We start from the raw sequence: 27,283 nt of genomic DNA on the forward strand, positions 1-27,283 counted from the left end.
ACAGACCGACGACATGTGCAAAGCAAAATACCCCCTCTTCTTCGAAGGGTGGCATAAATATATATTGGCTTGGACAACAGAAAATTGTACTAGAATATATAGTCTACAGTTGGGTCATGTCTTTATCATCAATAGGTGGGCCTTTATTATATGATAATAGAAATACCAAAGGAATGTTTTGTTTTCCAAAAGCACTTCTAAACGTGTTTTTTTATGCTTTTCGGTATAAGGTATGAGATGTACACAAAATAACAACACACATATCCCCCACTAAAATATGTTATAAGACCTGCTTACAATTTAAATCAGAAAATCTTCATACTTGCAAGTAAGTTATTTATCCTTTAAATCATTAAAATAACTCAGAAACAGAAATGTCTAATTGAGCATATAAACTATTTCATAAGGTGTCCAAATCTAAAGGTATTCCTATACTCCCTTTTTTTTAATGGGCTACCATAACAATGACTCTGTTATGGACCACTTTCATAATACAAATGAACAGTGGCCAATGATCTATCATGGGTATAAATAACTATTTTACCTTCTTGATGGCCATCTTCGTCTTCAATTGGAAGAGGTAAATCTGTAAAAAATGATTTTTTATTTTAGAAATAACTATTTAGAAAAAAATAACCAGAAGTCACTCTTGATACGACAGTAAATATTTTCAATACTTCAAGGTTGTTAAAAAGTATTTTGTTGCATTAGCATTTCTTTAAGAGGATAAACAATTTTCAAGGCACATAAAATAGGCTTGCCTATTTTTACCACGTAAATTTTAGACTTATTGAATTAACGTGGCCAAAACAAGGGCCCCGCCTTTCAAACAATGTTTTACATCGTTTGTCTGTTCTCAAGCGCTCTGTTTTGTTCTGAAGAATGATCCTTCAGTCGAATTTACTGACAGCCATAGGAGAGAAAGTAACAATATTCTCCATCCCAATTCAGTAAAATGAATTATATTAATAAAATTCTTATAATCAAACCTTCTACTACTATGTCCTTCATCTGCCTTCCCTTCCACTCATTGACTTTACCATTTTCAACAGCATACAACATCAGGGCAACCTATAAAATTTCAAGAAGACCATAATATTCCAGTGTCAACAATACTTCCATCATAACAACAGTAGCAATCCATAGTTCCCTGACCTCACTTTTTATTTCAATATCAATATAATTGAACACAAACGTTGCCATATGCTATTTTGTTGACAGCTTGTGAAAGTCTGCACAGTACCATATTTGTAAATTACACAGCCCTACAAATAATATAATCTCAATTATCTGCCACAACATTTAAAGAAACTAGAGCTTTGTCACAGACGTGACCTATACCCCCACGTGCCCCATCCACACAAGAGAATCTAATTAATGGCTATTTTAAGAATTATTATGCCATTATCATTTATGGCCATTTTGACCTTTGAACTTAAAGCATGACCTTGACCTTGGAGATATCGACATAATTCTTTCCTGCCACACACCATCCATAACGGTGAACACATGATTTTAAAATCTCACAATGAACAACATAGTTATGGCCTTCTTTTACCTTTGAACAAAGTGTGACCTTGACCTTCGAGATATTGACGTAACTCTTTCACGTGACACACAAGTCATATGACAGTGAACAAATGTGCCAATGATTTTTAAATCTCACAATGAACTACATAGTTATGGCCCAGAAAGCTCATTTATGGCCATTTTTGACATTTGAACTCAAAGTGTGACCTTGACCTTGGAGATATCGACGTAATTCTTTCGCACCAACACACCTTCCAATGATGGTGAAATGTTCCAACTGATTTTAAAATCTCAAAAGAACAACACAGTTATTGCCCGGACAAGATGAAATTCTTTGCGCGACACACCCTCCAATGATGGTTAACAAATGTTCCAAATGATTTTAAAATCTCACAATGAATGACAAAAGTTATGGCCCGGACAAGCATTTTACCCTTGAACTCCAAAAGTGACCTTGATCTAAGTTCTTGGAGATATCGACGCAATTCTTTCGCGCGACACACGGTCCCATGATGGTGAACAAATCAAAACCAAGTCAATTAAAAATCTAACAATAAATGAAATAGTTATGGTCCAGACAAACTTTGTGTTTAAAAGCACTAAGTGACCTTGTGACCTAGTTTTTTTACCAGGCATGACCCATATTCAAACTTGACCTAGACATCATCTAGATACAACTTGTGACCAAGTTTGGTGAAGATCGGATGAAATTTTGGGACAGAAATAAAGTGACTTTTATATAGCCCCCATTACACATAGGTAAGTGGGTATAATTACGCTTTATATTAATGCTAGCTTGTGTGATGTACTGCCTTTAGATATTGCATTTTTGATACCATTTCAGTAAAAGAACTTAATTAATGAAAAGCTGGTCAGTGACCAAAATTCCCATTGAATAAATGAAGAAAAGCCACAATAATATAAAATAGTCAACAATGGCAACAAATTAGCAGACAACACTAAACAGTATGACAATGAGGGCTAAATAGACAAAACAACAATAACATGAACTGGAGAGTTTCCACCTTGGCATGGACATTGGTTGTAGCACAAACACACTCACAACAAGAGATGTGTTTGTAAGAAACACAATGCCCCTACTGTGCCGCTTTTTTTTATTTGACCTTTGACCTTGAAGGATGACATTGACCTTTCACCACTCAAAATGTGCAGGTCCATGAGATACGCATGTAATCCAAATATCAAGTTGCTGTTTTCAATATTTCAAAAGTTATGATCAAACGTTTAAGTTTGGTAAAAGTTTTGGACACACACACACACCTTGACACGCACACACATACAAAGAAAGACAAGCCAAAAACAATATACCCCCGTTCATTCGATCCAGGGGGCATAAAAAGCCATTAATGCAAAGCATACTAGTCAAAGTCAACATCAGATATGGTCTTACTGTGGCTGCCTGTTAAATTATTCTTTCTTTTAGCCCTCTTAGTTACAATATAGCATTTAGTTTTTCAAATATCTGTGTATGGAAAATTTAAAGATTTTTATTAATGAAATATATACCTTTGAGAGTTCCATGGTACTGGAAGACAACTGATAATATTCCTTGTGGGTCTTCACATCATGTCCCAGATGCTTTGCAAGCAATTTTAGTTCACCATGAGTCATGTCAAGAATCTATAAAGCATGTTAATTCTTGATTATATTCACAAATATGCAGTCATCATTCCAGTTTGCTGCCAATTTAACAATTTGTTTTGCATCTTCTACAGAAAAGATGTACACAAGAAAGCTTTTATCTGTATAGTTGTAGTCATTATGGTGCTCCAAATTCTTGTAATCACACCATGCAAAAAAATTTGTAATGTTTAATTCTGAAAAACACGTGGTTTGGTATTTACATGATCCGCCATTTTGAAAATAGCTACTTCCTGTATATATGCCAAAATTTATGTTAAATATAACAATTGGGTCTAACAATTTAAAATCAATTATTGGGTTCTCACAGATAACCATTTTCTGTCATACAAAAGCTGCCAAAATCAAAGGTCTCCATAAAAGTTTTTATTATAATTTATTCACAAATTGATGGCAAGCATATTCAACATAATTACTTATTTCTGTATAAAAGCCGAAGTATACATGTATGTATGTATGCCATTAAACTGGAAGAGAATGTAGTATAATTGCTGAAAGTCTAAATAAATATTGTGCCATAATAAAGAAACCTCAGGTCACAATATCTCATCTGTACAGGGATATGAAACAAAGACCATAATTCTTAAATGGCTTAAGCAATCCCATATTTGCACAACTAGACTTTAGAAGTAATTGTGAACGATTGTACCAGTTTGTAAAATAAAAATAAGTACTGAATAATAAATAGAAAGTTCAATATTGAACCTTGAATGTTTCAAGAAATGATTTTTTATTTGACAAGGATAACACATTTGCATACATTTAATATGGCCATATTCGAACCAAAGCAAATACATACATATAAAACAACACAACAATTTCTTGATTTAACAGCAAAGTTTAATATAAAATAACAAATCTATGTATCAAAGACTAAAGTAAACAAAAGGACTGCAATGGTCGCTCAAGGTATATTGACAGCAAGTAGAAATGCTGAACCAATGATTGGCAAATCGCCATGACAAAGTAACCTTGGAACTTTTGAAGAATGTCTTATATGGTACCAGACAATATTTCTTACAATACTTCTTATATGAGACTCAACAGTATTTCTTATATGGGACCCAACAATATTACTTATATGAGACCCGAAAATTAGTGTAAACATGTTTATTTCTTATATGGGACCCTACGATGTTTATTACTTGTAAGAGGCCCAACAGATAACAGAAATACCATGGGTCAGACTGGCTGGCTCTTCACTTGGCTCCCTCCTATCATGGGTCAGACTGGCTGGCTCTTCACTTGGCTCCCTCCTATCATGGGTCAGACTGCCTGGCTCTTCACTGTCAGCAGTTGACATGGACTCTGAAAGAACCAAAGTGAAACCTGTAGATTGCATATGATCAGCACAGTCAATACTGGCATGTTGTATCATGAGAGGCTCTGACTCCTGTATAGATTCTAGACTGTGGGTGTCTTCAACAGTTGCCTCAATGACTGTAAACATATAATGTCAACAGTGGGGTCTTGTATGTCTATTATCCATTGGTGGGTCTTGCTGAAATCTATAGAAAATATATATTGGCTTGGATAACAGAAGGTTTTGCTATTATGTTTACGTGACATGGTTCAGAAAAAAAGGCCATATGAATGTGACAAAAATAAATTGAGTTTTTAAATGTTCTTAAAGTTCGTTCTTTTCCTATTCAGATAATGTACACGTTTTATATGATCAAATGAAAACTTGTTCAAACCTATAATTTTGAAGAGATGCTATGTGAACTCTAAAAATGTTTTTATATCAATGCAACTATTTTGACGATATAATTTTGCAAGAAGTTTTGTCCGTTGTTTACTACTATACATGTAATATGGCCAATTTGTATTGTTACACGTTCTAAATTAAATGAATTAGCATAGTGATTAAATTTGTGTGATGTTTGTCTAAAATAATTTTTAAACGTCGGAAAATAATGCATATCTTCACAACGTCATTTCTCCGTTATTTGACGTTCACACAAAAGGGGCCTTTTTCAGAAACGCGCCACATATATATAAGTATATAGTCAACAGTTGGGCCTTGATATTATTATCCATTGGTGGGTCTTACTGAAATCTACAGAAAAGTATATTGGACATTACAACTGAAGTTTTGCTGTTATGTATATCATAAGTTATAGTTTTTTGTTTACAGTGTATATTGGTTCCTCTACCCAAACAGTGCACGTATGACCAAGAAAAATTTGACGAGGAGTAATATGTGCACTGGAGGGGTAGAGGAACCCATATACACTGTGACAAAAACTTATAAACAATTTTATAATACTTCAAATTCTTTAAAACAGCCAAAAAATCCTTCATTTAACGGACAAAAATCCCTTTTTGCCATTCAAGATGTTAAAGACAATATCCACATGCCGCAACCCTTAATATGATGAGTAATAGAAGGGTGTCGTTTTTACGTACATATTATACGTGTATAAAAATGTATAACAACGGCAAATGCATTTCTGCAAATATTTGAATGTCTGTGAACATGCCATAATTAGCTTTATGTTGTATTGTGTCATTGTATTCGTTGTGGATTCAGGGCTTTTTTTCCTTCTTTGCGATTGGCCATGGACGGACATTTCACAATTTTGACACGGCCAATTCACAATCCTTTCATGTCCGTGAATATTTACAAAAACGGCCGTTTTAAATCGTGAAAAACGGACTGTTCGTGCTCAAAACTGTAAAAAGAAGAAGAAGAAGATGTTTAAAGAAAAAGTTAACGCACGCATGGACACACGACGGACACAGGACCATGACATAAGCCCCGCTGGCCAAATGGAGCTAAAAATAAATATATATATTTTTTTTAGGTGGAATTTTTTTGACCAGAAAGGGGAAACAAACAGCCTAGTTCGGCGTCTGTTATAGAAGGTAAAAAACCCGTTTCTAAAATGGGACCCAGCAATACTTCTTATAGGACCCAACAATATTTCTTATATGGTACCTGACAATATTTCTTACAATGCTTATTATACATGGGACCCAACAATGTTTCGTATATGGGACCCAACAATACTTCTAATATAGGACCCAACAATATTTCTTATAATACTTCTTATATGGGACTCAACAGTATTTCTTATATGGGACCCAACAATATTACTTATATGAGACCCGAAAATTAGTGTAAACATGTTTATTTCTTATATGGGACCCTACGATGTTTATTACTTGTAAGAGGCCCAACAATTCTTATTACATGTATTTAGGCAGAAATATTGCAATAATAAAGCTTCAAACAAGGATACATCGTAAACAACCTAATAAATAAATATTCTGCCCATTGGGAATTGGCAAAAATGACTTCGCAAACTGGAAATCTGAAATTGGAAATTCTGCAATCTGGTACAAAGATGGCGAAGATCACAGCTTAATTGCTTTATTCGTCCATTTAACAGATTTTAATGGCATAGAGGTTAAACGACTTTCGACAGCTCATTGGTGTTAATCTGTTGTGTAATGTCAATAAAGGTGTGAAAAACTCGCAAGTCATGTTTATAAGATGTATTCCCTATCAGAGCAGTATGTGTAAGAAAAATAAATGAAATAATCCAGGCAATTTGTTTCATGCTTATGCAGTGCAACTGTTAACAGATATTCACTTTCATTTTAACCCATTATCAGAAAGTACCACTCAAAATGTGCAGCTCCATGAAAAACACATACATGCCAAATATGAAGTAGCTTTCTTCAATATAGCAAAAGTGATTGCAAAATGTTAAAGTTGGCAGAAACAGACCAACAGGGGAAAATCCATATGTCCCCCACTATAGTGAATGGGAACATAAAAAATAAAATGGGCTGGGTGGTGGTGGGGGGGGGGGGGGGGAGGGGGGTATAGTGTAAGGGTGTGGTGGTCATTTATAAGGTGGGGGGAGTCTATTGTGGTATGTCAGTTAAGAGTTGTTTTGTCAAATTATCAGTCAAATCTAATCATAAATAAAGAAGTTATGGCAATTTTAGCAAAATTAAATAATTTGACCTTGAGAGTCAAGGTCATTCAAAGGTCAAGGTAAAATTCAACTTGCCAGGTACAGTACCCTCATGATAGCATGAAAGTATTTGAAGTTTAGAATCAATAACCTTGATACTTTAGAAGTAAAATGGATCTAAACACAAAATTCACATAACCAAATCTTCAATTTTCTAAGTATAAAGGGCCCATAATTCCGTCAGAATGCCAGTCAGAGTTGCATGACTTTGCCTGCACAGTCCCCTTATGATAGTTAATAAGTGTTGCAAGTATGAAAGCAATAGCTTTGATACTTACGGAATAAAGTGGACCTAAACACAAAACTTAACCAAATTTTCAATTTTCTAAGTATAAAAAGGGCACATAATTCTGTCAAAATGCACGCCAGAGTTATCTAACTTTGCCTGCCCAGTCCCCTCTTGATAGTTAGTAAGTGTACCAAGTTTGAATGCAAAGCATTGATACTTAATGAGTAAAGTGGACCTAAATCAGGGGGTTTTCAGCACTGTCTGCGCCTCTGGAAAACGGAGGCACTCCCAAAGCAAACGGACCTGATCCCAAACCAAAATATTAAAAAAAAGTCCCAACTTCCAAAAAAAAATATTTTTTTTTCTTAAAGAATGAAGTGTCTTATAACTTGTGTGACTAACCAGTGTTTGTTTTGGTAAAAAATATCTGCTATAAGGTTTTGACTGTTCAGTTCTTATCTCAGAGTGTAACTGTAACTAATAAACAAAAATGCAGTACTTGAATAAACGTTGAACACGCCCAATATTGCATCTGTTTATATAAAGAAGACAAAATAACAAATAAAAACAAATTTATTTGTTAAACTACTGAATTATTTAAGCATGATATATTCACTATTTTTTCCCAAATGAGCTGTTTAATCGAAGCAAAATTTCCCAAAATGGCCAATTGTGTCGATAAAAAATTCCCAATTTGGTCAGACTCCTTTTCCCAAAATAGACAGAAAAACCCCTGTAAATGCAAAACTTAATCGGACGCCTACGCCAAGGTGATGACAATAGCTCATAATTTTTTTTCAAAAATAGATGAGCTAAAAATGAAAGATGCAAACAAACATGAAAATTAAATCTTAACAAGCAGGCTGTAATGATACCTTTGAATTAGATTTTGCCATTCACTGGATAATTCAAGTATCATATACATGTTTGCCCTAGGTGGCAGACCATTTAAAGCGGGTTTATACGATCTTGTCAAATATTTATTAATTAATATAAAATGTGCAAAAAACGTATTATACATATATTTCAAAATAAACTAAAATACAAGTAAAGAAGAACATTTGTCGGAAAATGCGAAATAAGCAGAATATTTAAAATTGAAATCGAAAAAGCCTGTACAGCCGAATTCGCCAGCATGTATATCATGCATGTAAGATGTGAATCTAAATTAAGTTTAACGGTTCATTTTCAATTCCTGCAGCGATATTGATTCATACGACACACGAACACTTACTTAAAAGACGAATGCATCGGTTATTGTAGGAAAATATGTACGAATTATCTTCGTCACAATCAGCTTGGTGCGCAAGTTTGCATTTGCTGCATTTTATGAAATTCGTCTTAAATGTATCATTTTTCTTGCATATTGCGTGTTATTATAGCATATTTGTTTCAATATATTACAATTTAACGCATTTAAAAATCGAATATACCCGCTTAAAGTTATGTTGCTTTTTTCCTAAGAGATGTACATGAATATGTGTGCCAACTATCATTTGCATACTTTTGACATTATTGAAATTATCATAACTATTTATCAGCCTTGAAAAAAACTGACAACCATGATGCGAAGTTGGCCATAAAAACTTATTTTCTTTGAACGTTCTGCTAAATTGTATTTCACAAGATTGGCTTACTCAATAATTAGACAATTTAAACAAGAATATTTACCTACTTACTTCCCAATATTACCATTCAAAGTATCATTACATCCATTAAAAACTGTGAACTAAACATACCATTGGCTTTCTTTTCCTACAAATTATTGCAAAAGTAACTTAATATTGATTTTATAAAAGGTACCAGATAACACAAGACTAAACAAAAGGTCCAACAAGATGTGTTTGTGAAACACAATGTCCCCCTATATGACGTTTGACCTTGAAGGATGACCTTGACCCTTCACCACTCAAAATGTGCAGCTTCATGAGATACACATGCATGCCAAATATGAAGTTGCTATCTTCAATATAGCAAAAGTTATTGCAAAATGTTAAAGTTGGCGCAAACCAACCAGCAGACCAACCAACCAACCAACAGACCAACAGACAGGGCAAAAACAATATGTCCCCACTACTATAGTGGGGGACATAAAAAAGCCCAATATTGCTCAACAGCTATAATAAAGATTGCTGAACTCTTATTGATTTGTGGGGTTGATTAACTTGGAACATAAGATGAATCTGATAGCTCATTAATTTTTGTAAAAGATGTGATCTCCAAGGAAGGAGCAAATTTTAACCAAAGGGTCATTATTTAAACAATCCTGATAGTGGACCAATTAGAGACGCTAGATACATGTACCAAATACAAATGTATAAATGCTCTTTCCTTTTTGTTACAGGGAAAAAATAAGAATGTGGCGTCTCATCAGGATCCAAACTGTTTGCTATTCTAATAATATTCTATGAAAAAAACTCGAAGAAAAATGCTAATTTTTGAAATTCAGCAGATGAATTAGAGCAGGAGACACATTTCCCAGCATGCAAAGGGTTAACAGCTGTTTTTGAGGATACAATTATGTTAGCGAAAAGCCATAAGCTGTTTGATGACAAAAGTAATGTTAGTAGTTTGACATCCATTCATGTGTGCTTCTTCATGATAATGGCATCATCTATTTATTAAATATGATGTATATGATATAACTAACCTTCCATGGTAGATCAGACACACTATAGTCATAAAGAAGCTCCTCTCCTGTCTGAATGTCTCTTTGAGCAAATAAGCATAGGTATGGTTTTTGTGTGTTCATTTTCAGCACAAAATAATTGTAGATGTCACTATCTATTAATGTAGGAAAGTCCATTAAGTCACTACTCAAAAATACGTAATAGCCAATATGGCGGCGCCCTTATTATCGATTCTGGGATTGTCTATATTGCGGAGGATACTGGCAGTGGTCAATGTATAGTGATTGAGCATGCCTGTATTTACGTCATCGTCCAAGATGGTGGCAAGCAGAAAAGAAATTACGATGAACGGCAAAATGATAAATAACATTCGAATTAACAACGGATACCATATGGTTATAAGGAAATAATTTAATGGGTGTGTCAATTAACCCTCAAGACTAATTTTGAGATTAAAACAACACATATTTAGTAGAAATCTGCACAGTGAATGTGTGTCACTGAAACCAGTGTTAGAAAATTGCAGTTCAGTCTACTAGCAATACATTTTAATTATATGGGTCTCAACATTAGTCATTAAGTGTAAACATGTCTACTTCTAATAAAGGGCCAGGCCCAACAATTTTCATTACTTATATGGATACCTAAAGTGTTAATTATACATTTAATGTTAATTAAATTATAAGGGACCCTAGAATGTCAACTTGTATCTTTATGTTGGACCCAACGATGCTTTTTACGTATATGGGACCCAACAATGTTTCTTATATGAGATCAAACAATATTTCTTACAATACTTTTTATATATGGGACCCAACAATGTTTCTTATATGGGACCCAACAATACTTCTTATATAGGACCCAACAATATTTCTTATATAATATGGTACCTGACAATATTTCTTGCAAAATTTCTTAAATATGGGACCCAACAATGTTTCTTATACGGGACCCAACAATACTTCTTATATAGGACCCAGCAATATTTCTTATATGGTACCTGACAATATACCTTATATGGGACCCCACAATATTACTTATATGGGACCCAACAGTATTTCATATATGAGACTCAACAATATGACTTATATGAAATCTGAAAATTAGTGTCAACATGTTTATTTCTTATATGGGACCCTACAATTTTTATAACTGATAAGAGGCCCAACAATGTTTATAACATGTATTTTGGCAGAGGAAGAAGTATTGCAATATTGCAATATCATCTGTTTACCACCACTGTTTCCCTTTGAAGGAAGTATCTGAAGAGAAGGGGAATGGGAAGCTTGGTATTAGTTTATAGCCGTGTGGATACATAATTATGGCTGAATGTTACTGCTTCTGTTACTGATTATCATAAAAGCTTTAAAGCAACAATCAATATTCCATTAAAAATTTCCTCTGTATTTTGGCAAAGAAATATTAATCTTAGTCTTTTACAGATGACACAGAGGGAAAGTTTTGAAAAAAAATCGGTTAAAAAATAATACAATATAAAGAAGTGAAACTCCAGCTGCTGGAGCAGTATTGAATTTTCATTAAAAACAATTAGTAGGTCCTTTATTTAAGGCAAGTGACCGATTGCCCAAACAGTACAAAACAGCACAATACAGCACAATACAAACCAACATAAACACAAAATATGAATAAAGCTGGGGTCACCGCCTTGGAACGGTCAATGCAAAGCATTGGGGGTTTAAACCTGGTTATAGAGCGCTCAACCTCACACTTGGCCCAGCAATATTCATAATACATTTAAGTGTAAATAAAATTTAACGTCATAGCATTGTTACTCAAGTTAAACAATAATAAAAGGGAATTAAAACGCATTCAATTTAATTGCTATTTAATTACTCAATTGCATTGAAGATACAAGAGTAACAGAATTACAACTTTTTGACGAACGATCAAATAAAACTATTAACAATTGTCAACTACATTCCTTCTTTATAGAAAAGATTTGAGAATACAGAATCATAGAGTTAATATCTCAGATAATCATCGCGCAAATACAGGAAGAAGCAGCAATAATGGGTGTAAAAATTCCATTTTACATAGCTTGGTTGTTTATGTGACTGCTAAACAAATTACAAGGCATTTTTCCTGAACAATTCCAGGGAACAGTTAAGCATTTGAAACTTGAAATGTTTTATTTTATTCATAAACCCATGTGGGACAGACAGACACAGTGATTGCAGTATAGCTCCAATCACTTGTGGTAGGGGAAAGCCATATAAAAAGCTACAGCTTTTAAGTGGAGCAAATAATGGTTATTACATGTAATTAACCTTCGGTTTATGACAATTTATTGCAATTTTTCCCCAAAAGTGCCCGTCACATGGTATTTTCCCCTTTTGAAAGGTAAGGCCGTATCCCAGAGTCAATTGTTTGTTTGCTTAAAGGATTTGATGCCCATTTTATTTGTTCAAACATATAAAGGCAAAAACATGTAGTGCCAGCTGAAATTGAAATTAACAAACAAGATTAAATGACTTAAGGTCAAGGCTACAAAGAGGAATCTTAAATGATGCACAGTACCAACTCCAGGGATTTTCTTAACTCTTTCAGTGCTGGAACCGAATTTTGAAGGCCTTTGCAAACAGTTTGGATCCAGATGAGACGCCACAGAATGTGGCGTCTCATCAGGATCCAAACTGTTTGCTATTCTTATAGTATTCTTTGAAAAAATTCAAAGAAAACGCTAATTTGAGAAATTCAGCAGACAACATTTTAGCAGACGACAAATTTCCCAGCATGCAAAGGTTTAAGAACTTGACTTCCACTTGCACAGATCCTAGGCCCAAGCGTTCTTGAGTTATCATCCGGAAACCACCTGGTGGACGGACCGACAGACCAACATGTGCAAAGCAATATACCCCCTCTTCTTTGAAGGGGGGCATAAAAATCAGTTACTTGTTTTATTTCTGCATAAACAAACTGTTGAGTGAAACATCTATCAGACATGAAAATCATGCAAGATTAATACATGGCTCTATATCTAACATAAATGATATTTAAATTTTCATAATATTTAATAATTAATCAAATAACTGTAGAGAATGAAATTTTGAAAGGCCTTATTACTCACTTAATGTCATAAAGACTAGTCACTTTAGGGAGAAGTTCTGCAAAATCTCAAACAGAAGAAGGAATAACGTTGGTCCAGTTCTTTAAGATTAATATTAAATTGTGTTTTGGAAACAGTCAATCTTTAGAAAATTGAAAACAGTTTAGACAAATGATCGTTGTTGGCAATGTTATTGAAACGACCATACTATTGACTGCTAGCCGCTGACAATCGAACTGGACGGGGCTTTATAATCAATAATCGAGGTGACTGCCAACAGCTGTTGTGTTGGAATGTATTTGAAACTCTGACCTTTGGGCAAAAGAATTTGGTTGAATTTAAATTGATCAGGTTTAATGCCTTCATGAACCCAAATTAAGGTCATTTTGCAAGTGGTCAGGACATGAACCAGCTTTCCTACTTCTTGTGACCAGTATTAGCCAACCACAAGTGACCCACTTCTTCCCAACTTGATTCAGAGGTTGGGGAAGAATGACCTACAAATACAATGTTACAATGTTCGGGAACCAATCTCTATGAAGAAACTTTATCCTACCCCCAGATTCAAACCTAAAAATTGACAGTCTGGCGCTCTATCAACTGAGCCATCAACTCAGCTAGCTGGGCAGGCCCAAAACATTTTGGATTAAAAAAATCAATGCACAGAAAGCAGAAAGCATACTTCATTTTTAGCATATGATCATATAACCGGACATTACCTAACTTTTGGTTCCTAAACATCAGTAAATTACAGACTGCGCATTGCGATAAATAGTTGATATTTTAGATGATATTTAATATATAGCATCTTCAAGGTCTGTTCTTTAAAACGCACTGATTGAGTCGTAATGGGAAAGACTCTTTGTCAAACATTTCGGTATGTTTTGCTGACATTTATATACAATTTTGTTGATTTCTGTCTCGTTTCCAAATCGAGGTTAAACATTGTTCGCGGCCACATGCTAGTATAACTATGTTGGCAAGCAAGAAGTTTAAGCATTAATTTTAAGGCCATTTAGTAGTCCTGCCTGCAAAAGTCCATTTCAGTTTTGATTCGTGTTTAAAGATTTTGCAGCACCTTAAATGAAATAAAGAATAAGGACAATAACAGATCAAGCGTGATAATATGCGTATTGCTAATATATTATATTAAAATATATGAAAATCTTGTTGATTCTTACAATAAATGACATCAATCTTATAGTTTTATTTATGATCCATGTTTAATATCGATGATTATATATGATTCAAATAATTTCATGGTTTTTAACACGCCCATATCTTTCTGATCTATTTAGGATTTTCATCAGATATTTCACACAAGAATACAAGATCACATATAGAAAACAATCAATAACAATAACAAAAACATGAATATTATTTATAACTGGCAATATAACTTGGTCCTTGTAAACAACAAAGTTCATGTTTCGACAGTTTAAATAATATGTTAAATGCCCCCCTCCTTGAGTGGTTTTGATCATGTGATCCGTTATAGCTACAACTGATCCGTTAATGCATGAATTCTGCGGCGAAAAAAAGGTAACACAAATACATTTTGGATTTGACAAGGCGGACAGTCGCTCCAACATTATTTTGCCAACCCGGCTAACATCTATAATTAACAGACAATTAAATTTGCCAACTTGTTAACAGAAAGCCAATTTAACATGAGCGGATCAATGTGATTTTAATAAATCAATTTACTTATTAAGAAACTATGTTACAGTTGGTCGATTCTTTAAATGTAATTTAGCAATCTGTGAAAACAATATGTATATATTGTAATGTCAATATTACGCCAATAATTTACTACCAACATGGAACATTCTAACAAACAAACGCAGTCAGTCTGTGCTATGCTTAGAGGGTCACTCGTACTCAAAGAAGCACATGTCTAAGTCAACCATATGATGGTTATGCAGTAAATCGAACATGTCTGTACAGTCGAATTTGCCTGCATGTTGCATTTTATGAATTTCGTCTTCAATGTATAATTTTTCTGGTATAACATTCTATCAATATATAACAATTTAATTCTTTGCTATTATATAAATATAATCGGTGATAAAACGCGTAAGAAAGAAGACGGTGAGCCACTGACAGACACAAAAGACCTTTTGTTTGGATGTTTTTTCGTTTGTGTATTTTGTGTATATATATGTTTATAAATGTCATATAAATGTCATATCATAAAAACAAATGAAATTAAGAACAACATATTTGCGGTTTTTATGTTTATCCCATTCGCAAAATGGCACTTACATGTATTCCAATAAATGTAATGTAGGAAATGTAATGTTTTGAATTGGCTAACTGTCAACAAGTTGGCAAAATTAATTGTCGGTTAATTATAGGTGTAAGTCTTTGATAGGCATATAGAACGTTTTGCCGTTGAATAAAAATAATGTAGGAGCGACTGTCCGGGTTGACAAAATAATGTAGAAGCGATTGTCCGAGTTGGCAAAATAATATAGGAGCTACTGTCCGCCCTATCAAAACATTGTAGGAGCGAATGTCCGCCCTGTCAAATTTAGCGTTAGCTAAAGAAACTTCAGCGTACAGTTTATATAGTATTGACATATCTGTACGCTGAAGTCAACCCTGTATCGAAAGTCAACCAGAGTGGTGACAGATTTATGTCACGCTATAAATCAAAGACAGTATGTTTTCTTGGATACATTCCTTCATATATTGGTGAATGAATATAAATTACTGCATCGGGGCATATTTTAAGATTCAAATGTTTCAAATGCATCTTACAATAGATGAAAATAACTCTCATCAGCCTGAAAGTCATAATTTTGCACCATTGTCGCTTTGTCATGTGACGAGTTTTCATTTGGATACTTTCGGATCGACCTTGACATTTTTTGCTGGAATTGTAAACATTACTTTCGTTTTCTGAAATCTATTATTTGTGATTAACAAGTTACGTCTGGTGGATTTAAACACTGATTTCAAAGTGAATTTGGTAATTTTGAATATTTTGTACATTGATTTTGTATTTACACTACAATTTGTTTACAAAACAAGCAAGAATAATTATAAAAAAAACGGGAAATGTCTTTCTGAATTTGTAAACAATTGAGCACATGGTTTGTTACTAAAAATAGAAATAACATCATATGACCGTGAAATCTCGGGAGATTCACATTTCAATCATATGTGTCACGTCACTGTTTTTCTCGATAGACCAGTTGAATGTTATTGTTTACATTCGGGATTTTCCGCGCATGCGCACTGGCTGGTTGGCAAAAAACACTGGTTACAGTAACGTAAATCATGTATACATGTCGTTTGTTTAGTCAATAAAACGATGCAAAAATCCGAAATAAACATAAAAACTCTTAAATAATAGTGCAAAAATATAATATTTTGTACCAATAAATGTATTTTCATAAATATAATTACCTCTGTATAAAAATACATATTAATAATATTAATACATCAGACTAAAAACTGGCAATCCAACAAAACAAAACAATAAATATTCTTTCATATTTTTTGTGATTGTAAGATTTTGGTAAATTATATTTCAAAGATAATAACACATACATTAATTTGATTATAATTATAAGTGGTGCAGATATTGTTATTGTTCATAAGCGAACGAAGGTGCAAGAGGGGCATTTAATCAATTATAAAACGAAGCCCTAAAAGCGGAATACATTACATTTAATAAACATTGTAGTAATTTTATTTTACATGGAATGAATTACCGTTTCGTTTCCATCATACATATGAAAAACAAGAACTGCATATTAAGCAAATTAAACTGTCTTTGCATGCACTCTCTTTACTGGTGGTAAGGAGTGATAACAATCTAGCATTTTATGATAAATATATCTATATATTAATTTATTTTACGCAAGTATTTTTTACCCTTTTGTTGTTTGCTTGTTTTCATGTCATTTCATACACTACAGAAACGTACAATCTAAACATGAATAGCCGAGTTTACATTTGCCGGTACTCGTTAAATACGTTAATTGTGTAGCAATGAAATTGCACAATATTTTTAATTTATAGTTATTAACACTCTATTATTATGATTAAACAGGCTAATATATACATACACTAATTCCTGTTAATCCATTTCGGACAAATATCTTCATTTTTTAATATGTTCAAATATTTTATTAAAGCAACTGTTTCGTATTTTGGCTTTACAATTTTGCTTAGATGATCGCTCAATATGCCAAGAGATGACATGGAGGTATCATAAATGATGTTTAATGACCAGACACTTGTATGCCACATGTGGTTTATGCAGTGGCCAAGAATAGGTCCCTGGATTTATCACACCATGTGTTCTTTGTAATTGTTTGGACAGTATCCGATCATAACGAGATAATCGCTTTATGATGAACAAAAGTGCAATAAAACACCGGGTTAAAAACGCTGAAACAAAGAGTGTCAAAATTGGTGTGAATAATTAAATAAAAACAATTACATTTATCAAGAGAATTTATTTAATGTGTAACAAGGCAAGTTTTTACAGGCATGTTCAAATCAGTTACTATATGTTGCGTACATAAAGTCGATCTATTTGCTGTTTGTTTACATCCTTATTTTTGTTCGTTCATTAAATTTGTTTTATTCTGAAAAAATTTCAATATCAGAGAATTTTTTATCTAAAAAATGGTCGCGAAGATGTGCCAAGTAGAGATTTTTATGGTAACTGCATACCGTGCTCGTATATTGTGTTCCACTCCAGATTTCGTTTATAGTAAAAACAAATAATAACAACAATATAATCGTTCCAAAAATGCATTTCCTTGCACGCTTATGTTTAATTCAGACATAGTTAGTAAAATTATATTTGATATAGTGCATGATTATCAATAAAAATGATTATTATTTCAACTTTCTCTATAAGCGCTTATATGAATTTCACCTCTTTTTGCCAACCAGTGGGCGGAGTGTAATATTTGCAGGTGCGCGTGACTTCACTCGTCAACTGGTCTATATGTTAGAGCAGAAAAGGTAAATGTTAAATGTTTAAGATAGTATTTTGTAAAAAAACATATCAGTTAAATGTGAAAAATGTCAATCTTTCCAATAAAGACATAAAGTAGCTGATTTGGGCCAATAACTGCTTTTACAAGCTGTTTTGGAGCGGTCTTTGTTAACTGTCAACTTTTCGTATATTCCTGGTTGACTTTCCTACTGGGGTTGGTCCATAACTTTAATGTTGCGCCATTCAAAATTCATAGAAAGCGAATTTTAAAGTTATTGAAGCCAGAACTAATTTAGCGTAGGAGCGATTGTTTGTGGGAGCGTTTGTCTGGAAACCTTATCAAACTGATGTAAAAGAAGTCTTAAACCATTTATTGCTTTTCCCCAGAACAACTTTATTACGCTACTGATCCGGTAATAGTAACATGACTGTACCACTAAGGCTAGTCCAACTGTCTTGTGTGGTTAAAGATTCTGTTCTTTTATAATTTATTTCCCCAGTCTAACCATTGCAGTCAGCCTAAAACATATATTGAACTTGTATCGCATGGAAATGATCTGATGCTACAATCATGCTTGCTTTCATGAATGTCACTATATCTGCATTAAATGCAGATTATAGGTTACATTTGTTTGTTAGCGGTAACAAGGTTGTCACCTAAATTCGTGCCACGGCTTTACATGTTTGAAATATGTTTTCATTGTCAGCAAACGTTTCAGAAACTGTGTCCTAATTATTGGTTGCAGTTTCAGTTTAAATTCAGTCATTTGCAGAATAATTTTAATAACCAAAGATATAAATAAACCTAATAAATATTATCGCCACTTACCTTTTTAAAGGGATCTTTTCACGCTTTGGTAAATTGACAAAATTGAAAAAAGTTGTTTCAGATTCGTAAGTTTTCGTTTTAGTTATGATATTTGTGAGGAAACAGTAATACTGAACATTAACCATGCTCTAATATAGCCATTATATGCATCTTTTGACGATTTTAAAACCTAAAAATTATAAAGCGTTGCAACGCGAAACGATTGAATAATTTGGAGAGTTCTGTTTTTGTCGTTAAATTTTGTGAAACTACGAAGATTGCTTATATAAGGTATAAAATACGACCAGAATGTGTACTCGGCGGAATAGCTCAGTAGGCTAAAGCGTTTTTACTTCAGGACTCTGGCAGGACTCCAGGGGTCACTGGTTCGAAACCTGCTCCGGTCAATGTTCTTTTCCTTTTTTAATCTTTTTTCTTGATTTTTTACTGGAGCTTTTACGATCCAATGTTTACATTTATCAATATAAAGCATTTAATGAATAAGTTAAAAAAAACGCCAAAATCTGTGAAAAGGCCCCTTTAAGTTTAACCGCGAAAATTGGCAATTTTTATTACAGAGTTGTCGTTCGTTGCTATGCTGGTTCCCGGTAAATCACTGCGCCGAGGTTGGTCAATCTCATACGCAGTGGCCTCCCTTATTCTAGAAAAAGACATTAATGATTGGCGAATGCCCAAGGGATGTAACTGCTGTGTGGAGTTTGACCTAATGTTTGCTAATGGGAGATATAGGCCCGACAATTCGAGTAAAATTACATATGCAAATTTGAATTTAAAAATAGTCATGAGTATGTTAAGCAGCCTTTTTTTAAGTGGGTCTTCAACTGTCGGGTCCAAGTGCCCGATAATCGACTTTGGGACCCGACAATCGACTAAAGACCCAACAATACGGCCGTAAAATGGACGTTTGACCCACCATTTTACCCAATCTGAAACTATATATATATATATATATATATATATATATATATATATATATATATATATATATATATATATATATATATATATATATATATATATATATTATATACAGTCAATCTTGTGGATGCGACCACTTGTATTAAGCGACCTTTGTCTTATGCGACCATTTTGAAAATCCCACGGAGCTTTTTCGCTATATAATGATATTGTATTCAGCGACTTTTGTCTTACGCGACCAGCGACCGCTGATTTCTATGTATTTTGATGTCCAAATCTTGAATTAAGCGACCACTAGGAGGTAAAAGAGATTAATGTATTGATCTTTCAGGGACAAATCCGTGTTAATTGTTTATCTAAGCCGATGAGATGTACTGTTACACCGCTGTTTTGTTTTCACACCAACCATTATGATTATGCTTTGTCTCGTTGACCAGTAAAATATTGTTTATATATTGTGTTTATATCGATTTTATTATAAAAGTTAAAAACATTGTTGACAAAAGAGATTATCCTTCATATAGATTAAAATTGAGGGTAAGCATTTTTCCAGAATGGCCTTTTTTATTTAAAGACCATTTTATTTAGAGACCACTTTTGATTACTCCCTTGAGTGGTCTCTTAATACAAGATTGACTGTATATATATATAAATTTAAGGTATAATTTAACACCAGCAATTTAATCGGGAGTTAAACTAGAGTTAACATCATTAAATATTACCCGATAAAATACAATAAATTAATAACAAAGTAATTTATAACTTATATTATTAAAGCAGTTAAAATGAATAAATTACAATATTACATAAAGACGACTAGAACCATTTTTCAAACATTAACTGAAGTTTATGAAAAGTTAAAGGAGATTTCGACGTCATCTGAACCGAGCGCCCACCTGCTCGTAAGCAGTCAATGATATATCGGCAACCAGTGGCACGAACGAAAGATAAGCGTGTGACATATTTACATAGTCGCGTATATTTAAAATGAATCGGTGATTTTATCAATCACGATTCTCTGTTGCTTTCATTTTAAACGGTCTTCATAAATCAAACCTTTTTAGTTTATCAGTTTACAATTTTCATAGTTCTCCGTGGAGCAAAATTTTCACCATGCAGACTGTCTGGTTTTTAGCTTTCGTCAAAATTGGTAAGTCAAATATGTAATCATTGTTTCTACGCACTTGTCTATTTACGGAATAATTTTCTATGTATCGTTGCTTATCGGTTATTAAACAATATCTGGTAGTCTGACGTGCAAGAGTTTAACTAGAGGGCGAAAACATAAAAATGACATGCATTTGTATACACTGTAATGATTTCAATAAAATACGACAGTTGCAACGTTTGACAAGAACATGCCAAAAAACGGAATGAAAACAACATTTGTACAGCTCAGTAATTTATTTTTTGCTGGCTAAAATATTGGCAAATAAAAGAAAACGTAGCTCAGAAACTTATTCGCTCGTTGTTTGTTTGACAGTTTAACACTTTTCATTACCGCATGTTCTGTGAAACATGGTCAAACATTCACATTAATTATCGCATATTCTTGTGTAAATGTTAAAATAGAATTGGTATGTGTATTGCTACAAACGACGATCTACTTTAATGTATAATTCTGTAAAACATAATTGCATCAAGTGGGGCAGCTTATTTCTTTCCGCATTAAGTAAAAAATAAACTTACATAAACATTCATTATTGTGAATAAGTGACACTACAACATGACGACACAATGTTGCAAGTGACTATGGTTTGTTGAGTTCCTAATTAAGTATATTGTAAAAATTCCTTTATCTTAATCTTGCAGCTCTTGCAGTCACTCATAATTGCCACAAAGATCCTCCGTTTTGCATAGATCTTGCTATTCATGGCGTAGATTCGGCACTTTGCCGTGAGTTGTTAGCATTGGACTGTAGCCATTTACATCATGGCGGTGGCGGTGGTCAACACATGGATAGCACGCAGCCAGTATGTGGTACGGACGGCGTGTCATATCCACACCAGTACGTTATTGAGTTATAAATTTTTAGTACATTGTTAGTAGATTCCGTGTTTTATATGATAAAGTATAGTATTTATTTATTTAAGCGATAATACATGCTATATTCGAACTGTTATTTAAACATTGATAAATATGTATATATATATATGCCAGTTACGCGGTCTTGGTATATAATGGGATAAGAACTTTAAGTGCAGATAAGAACTTCAAATGCATATGCATATAATTGGATAAGAACTTAAAGTGCATATTTAATTAAATTTTATGGGATTTAAATACAAAATAATTGCATTACACAAAACAAAACTCTGTATGCATCATACTGCAACGTGCATTTTCTTCCAGTTGCGAATTTGCAAAAGAAAGATGCAGGGTTATTCTACAAACAAACAATAATGTGAACGGACAGCAAGTGTTCAAACTAGACATTGCTCACGATGGCGTCTGCACTCTGGCGACAGCAGCACCGAGTAGGAAATGTTTGTCTGTAACAAAATAAAATTAAAATCTATCCAGCAGTGAGTGGTAAGACATATAACTGCGACACATGCATGTACTTAATATACATTTTAAAAGCGTGCAATTATACATTATAAGATGACTTGCATGCACACGCATATTTCCGTGACAGATGTGGTGTCCATATGAAGCAGCAACATTGTGACATCTGACTAAAATTAAATTGAAAAGGTTGAAATCAACATTACAAAAATGGCTATTAAGTAGTATGTATGCAATTATGGCTATTAATAATTTCCCATTTCCATATTAGCATGTAGTTTGGTGTGCAATTATTAAATAATTTGGACTGCGTGCAAACGCACAAGTTAACAGCCATTTTTAATATGTAAATATTTCATTACACGAAAGTTGTCATATATTTAATACCCAAAGGTAATATAACCGATTTTTGAAAATACTACACCATTGCACTAGATACACGCTCTTTATCTAGTAGAGTCATTATCCATATCGATAACAATACAAAGTCTAAACCGAAATGAAACACGCAGACAATGTTCAAACATCGAAGCATATATGAAAAAGAACTTTGCCTTGTTTGATATTGCATTCAAATACAGTGTATGCTCTAAAGGAAGTGTGTCATACATTCAGTTCCAAATTGCGTAAACAACAGCTGCCTTGACCCGAGTCTCAGTGGCCCAGCGGTCCAGCAATGCCTTCAAATATTGAAACTGCCGTGTACGACTGGCTCGGCCGTCTGTGGAACAGACGGAAAAACATATACACATGAGTATGCATTTAATGAAGTTATTCAATAATTACCGTTGAATAATATGTATTGATGAAGACGTCATGCACTAGTAAATCCGGATCTTTGTTTATGTCCACTAAAATTTAACATAATTTAGAAATATTTAACATGAACACAACAAATTTGTATGGAATTTTCTTGTATTGAGTCGTTACAGATAAAGTCTGTGCAGATATGCACCTCAAATAAAAACGATTAGAAAAAATGTGCAATTCTACTGTATTGCAATGACCGATATTTATCGTAGTATACAATTTGTAGCTGTGATTTAGCGAAGGCTCATTGCTTGAATGTCAACCTGACAAAGGCCCACGACGGAACATGTGGAGTCTCCACCCAACAGACATCGCAGACGACACAAGCATCAACTAACGCTTCGTCTACAAGTGTAAGAATATTCACACTTAAATTGACATGCTTATACAATTATCACACTCAAAGCATTTAAAGAAAGCAATATTATTGACTATGTTTAACTTTATTATTGTTATGTTCATTAATCACACATTTTTTCTTTAGCATTATTAAAGAAAAGTATTTGGGTTTTTTGAACACACGTTGTATTGTTAAATTACCGGTAATGTTAAGTGTATCTTTTACATTTAAAACGAACACATTATTATCGGAAGAAATAACCCATTTATGCCTAGTGGACTCTCCCATCCTTCTAAATTGGATCAATTTATTTCCAAAATTAGGGATGTCTGGTCTAGTTATTTCTATATTTAGAATATTTCTCACAGAAATTCCTTTAAGCAAACAGCGCAGACCCTGATGAGACGCCGCATTATGCGGCGTCTCATCTGGGTCTTCGCTGTTTGCCAAGGCCTTTTTTCTAGACGCTAGGCATAAATGGGTTAAAAACGTGAAGAGAACGATATAAAGATTAAACATGTACATTTGAGAGACACATGTAGTTTAAAAAGTTATTTGGCATATATTTCTATTGTATGTTCTTTTTTAAAGGCCACATTCAAACCAATCGTGAAAAACGAACATGCTTTTTGCATAATAAGCGTAATTAATGACACGTATCTGTATCAACGGGAAATCATGATCTTGATTATAAGGTTCATTATATTTATTTATAACGTGATTATCATGATCTTCGCGAATAACCATTTCTTAATTGAACATTTGACTACCCAGCCGTCTTCGGTCCCGACAACTCCCCCACCTCCGACCACCTCAACCTTGCCTCCAACGACAACAATGTCTGTGACGGACATCCTCGTGACTGTCTTCTGCCAGAACGTGGACTCCATCAGCTGCAACACCGGGTTCAATGTGATCTGCGGTTCCGATGGAACTTACTACCCTAACGAGTATGTCGCCACAAAGCTTTACGAAATATTGATAATGTAAAACATGCATTTACACACACGAAGATTTTCTGAAGATTGCTGTCTACAGCAGTTTGTAATAGGAACTGAATTGTATGAAGCAAAGCGGTAAATATTTATAGGGGTGTATTTTGATAATTTGTCCTTGTGTCTTTCTGTAATATTGTAGTGTCTGTGTCATGTTCATGAAACTTTGCTCAAATATTACGCTTATAAGAAAGAAAACAGCGTGTGACAGTTATGGAAGCTGAAAGTAAAGGCTTGATGGTCAAACCAATCAGATCGACGCATAAAGCTGCCATTTAGACTGCATACTTTATCAATTTAAATTAATAAGTTGTTGTTAATACATGGATAATTTATCATGCATCTTAATTGTAAAACATTTTATTTTTAACCGAAACGTACCAATGCTTTTTTTCTTGTTAATTTCAGGTGCGAGTTAAGCAAAGAATCGTGCAAACAGAAAGGTTTACACATAATGCCGGACGCAAGTTCATGTACCGTTCCATCAGGCTAGGTTGTCATGTAGTTAATGGAATAACGTTGTTAGATACAAACTAAACACTATTCATAGCTTAACGTTATGTCTTGCCATACAATATAATAAAATCCGATTCTGCTGAACCACACTGTTGCCTTTCTTGTTATCAATGAGATTTGTTCGTCAATATCTACCCACCTTCTTGAATTTAATGCGTGTCATATTACTTGGCTGTCTGTCAGTATTGTTTATTTTTGCTTCGTGTACTGCTACGCTATTTTTTTCAACAGTGTATGATCAAATGCATATATCTTAAAAAAGGTATGTATGTAACAATACAAGTTGAGGTATGTATGTAACAATACAAGTTGAGGTATGTATGTAACAATACAAGTTGAGGTATGTATGTAACAATACAAGTTGAGGTATGTATGTAACAATACAAGTTGAGGTATGTATGTAACAATACAAGTTGAGTCTCCATCTTACGTTATCGATCATTTTTAACCCATTTATGCCTAGTGGACTCTCCCATCCTTCTAAATTGGATCAATTTATTTCCAAAATTAGGGATGTCTACCATATTTATTTCTATATTTAGAATATTTCATATAGAAATTCCTTTAAGCAAACATAATTTTTTTTTATAGATGTCTGGTATATTAATTTCTTATTTTAGAATAGTTCTCACAGAAATACCTTTAAGCAAACAGCGCAGACCCTGATGAGACGCAGCATTATGCGGCGTCTCATCTGGGTCTACGCTGTTTGCAATGTCCTTTTTTCAGGACGCTAGGCATACATGGATTAAACTAATTTTTAAAATAAAGTGTAATAAAAACACAAATGATTTTATAACAGTGCAATATCAAGCAATCAGCAGTTTAAGAAAACATGTAACTTTACAAACTAGGCCGGCTAAATGGTTCGACGTGAACCAGAGCAACAAAGTGGCTTAAATTTATGGAATTAAAAAACAACAATAATCTGCTTAAGTCATTGTTCTATGTTGGTGTCTTTGTTCTTAATTGCGTTATATACTTGTTCAATTGCGCAATTATTGTAATGGAATTTAACCCATTTATGCCTAGCGTCTACAAAAAAGGCCTAGGCAAACAGCGTGGACCCAGATGAGACGCCACATAATGCGGCGTCTCATCAGGGTCTGCGCTGTTTGCTTAAAGAAATTTCTGTGAGAAATATTCTTAAAAAAAGAAATTAATATACCAGACATCTCTAATTTTTGAAATAAATTGATCCAATTTACAAGGATGGGAGAGTTCACTCGGCATAAATGGGTTAAAGAAGGCTGTCCGGTTAGCGCAGTGGTTGTAGACGAAAAGAAAATTGCAATGCAATCAAGGTACGTTCTCGATGTCTCTTGGAAGTGGGTTATCAATTTCACTACGCGATATAAAAATGTCACTCACTTGATGGTCTATTTCTTAAAGGAGTGTGTCTTATCTACTGGCCATTTAGCCAGTGTGATTTGAATGTACTTTTCTGTAAAAACAATACTGTATTATACTTAAAGTATTTATGAATTACGTATAAGTACTTGTAAATATGTCATTGCAACAATTAAAATTAATATATATGACTTTTTATTGTACACTTGACTTGGATGCACCAATACCAAAATATTGCATCTATTAAATTACTTGTTAATATTACAACTGTGGGATAAGGCTTAAGTATTTAACTTATTAATTCAATTGATATAAGGCAGTCATACATTTAACACATTTTCTAGTGCACATGAAACCAAGCGTAAAAATATATTTAACCCATTTATGCCTAGCGTCTAAAAAAGGCAAAACAGCGTAGACCCAGATGAGACGCCTTATGATGCGTAAAGGAAATTCTGTGAGAAATATTCTAAATAAATGAATAAATATACTAGACATCCCTAATTTTGGAAATAAATTGATCCAATTTAGAAGGATGAGAGAGTCCACTAGGCATACATGAGTTAATCTGCAAGAATATTTCCTGAAATCCCTTACAAAAACCTCAATGCCTTTTATTTGGCGTAGCTGTTTAACCCAGCTTTTCACCTTTAATTAAACTTAGCATTACGCTTTTTGACCCGAATGAAGACAATTAACGATTCGATTGGCGGATTTGAGCATTATCACCAAAAACATTAGCAACATCACCGCGTTTTTTAAGGTCTAGGATGTAACACCGCTCAGTGTAGGGAGATGCGGACACATTTTGGCCCACTTACAGTTACGCATCACCGGTAAATTCCAACTCCAAGACTTTAAGGGTCAAAGCTGGATCAGTAAATCGTCAGGAAGACGGAATGTAATATCAATAAACGCCTTATGTTTATAACACAGTATTGCTTTCA

The 27,283-nt window shown here is 33.8% G+C and overlaps 1 protein-coding gene and 1 long non-coding RNA gene across 4 annotated transcripts; one reads left to right on the plus strand and one right to left on the minus strand.

Annotated features, from left to right (window-relative positions):
• Positions 1 to 450: 450 nt before the first annotated feature.
• LOC127852747 (uncharacterized) lies at positions 451 to 15,930 on the minus strand. 3 transcript variants are annotated; one of them, XR_008036249.1, is made up of 5 exons: positions 15,871 to 15,930; positions 4,369 to 4,500; positions 3,058 to 3,171; positions 990 to 1,071; positions 451 to 586 (listed from the first exon to the last, which is right to left on the minus strand). It is a non-coding gene; the product is annotated as an uncharacterized LOC127852747 (long non-coding RNA). The 3 variants fall into 3 exon arrangements; XR_008036247.1 differs by lacking the exon at positions 15,871 to 15,930 and adding an exon at positions 9,150 to 9,170; XR_008036242.1 differs by lacking the exon at positions 15,871 to 15,930 and having other exon boundaries at positions 4,369 to 4,805.
• A 4,858-nt stretch (positions 15,931 to 20,788) lies between these two features.
• LOC127852840 (agrin-like) lies at positions 20,789 to 25,075 on the plus strand. The gene is made up of 7 exons (XM_052386852.1): positions 20,789 to 20,967; positions 21,630 to 21,825; positions 22,170 to 22,294; positions 22,941 to 23,079; positions 23,362 to 23,488; positions 24,250 to 24,425; positions 24,879 to 25,075. The coding sequence occupies exons 1-7, from the start codon at positions 20,931 to 20,933 to the stop codon at positions 24,961 to 24,963; spliced, it is 885 nt and encodes a 294-aa protein (XP_052242812.1). The 5' UTR covers positions 20,789 to 20,930; the 3' UTR covers positions 24,964 to 25,075.
• Positions 25,076 to 27,283: the final 2,208 nt, after the last annotated feature.

This window comes from Dreissena polymorpha, chromosome 1, assembly GCF_020536995.1.
Source record: "Dreissena polymorpha isolate Duluth1 chromosome 1, UMN_Dpol_1.0, whole genome shotgun sequence".
NCBI classification, from domain to species: Eukaryota; Metazoa; Mollusca; class Bivalvia; order Myida; family Dreissenidae; genus Dreissena; species Dreissena polymorpha.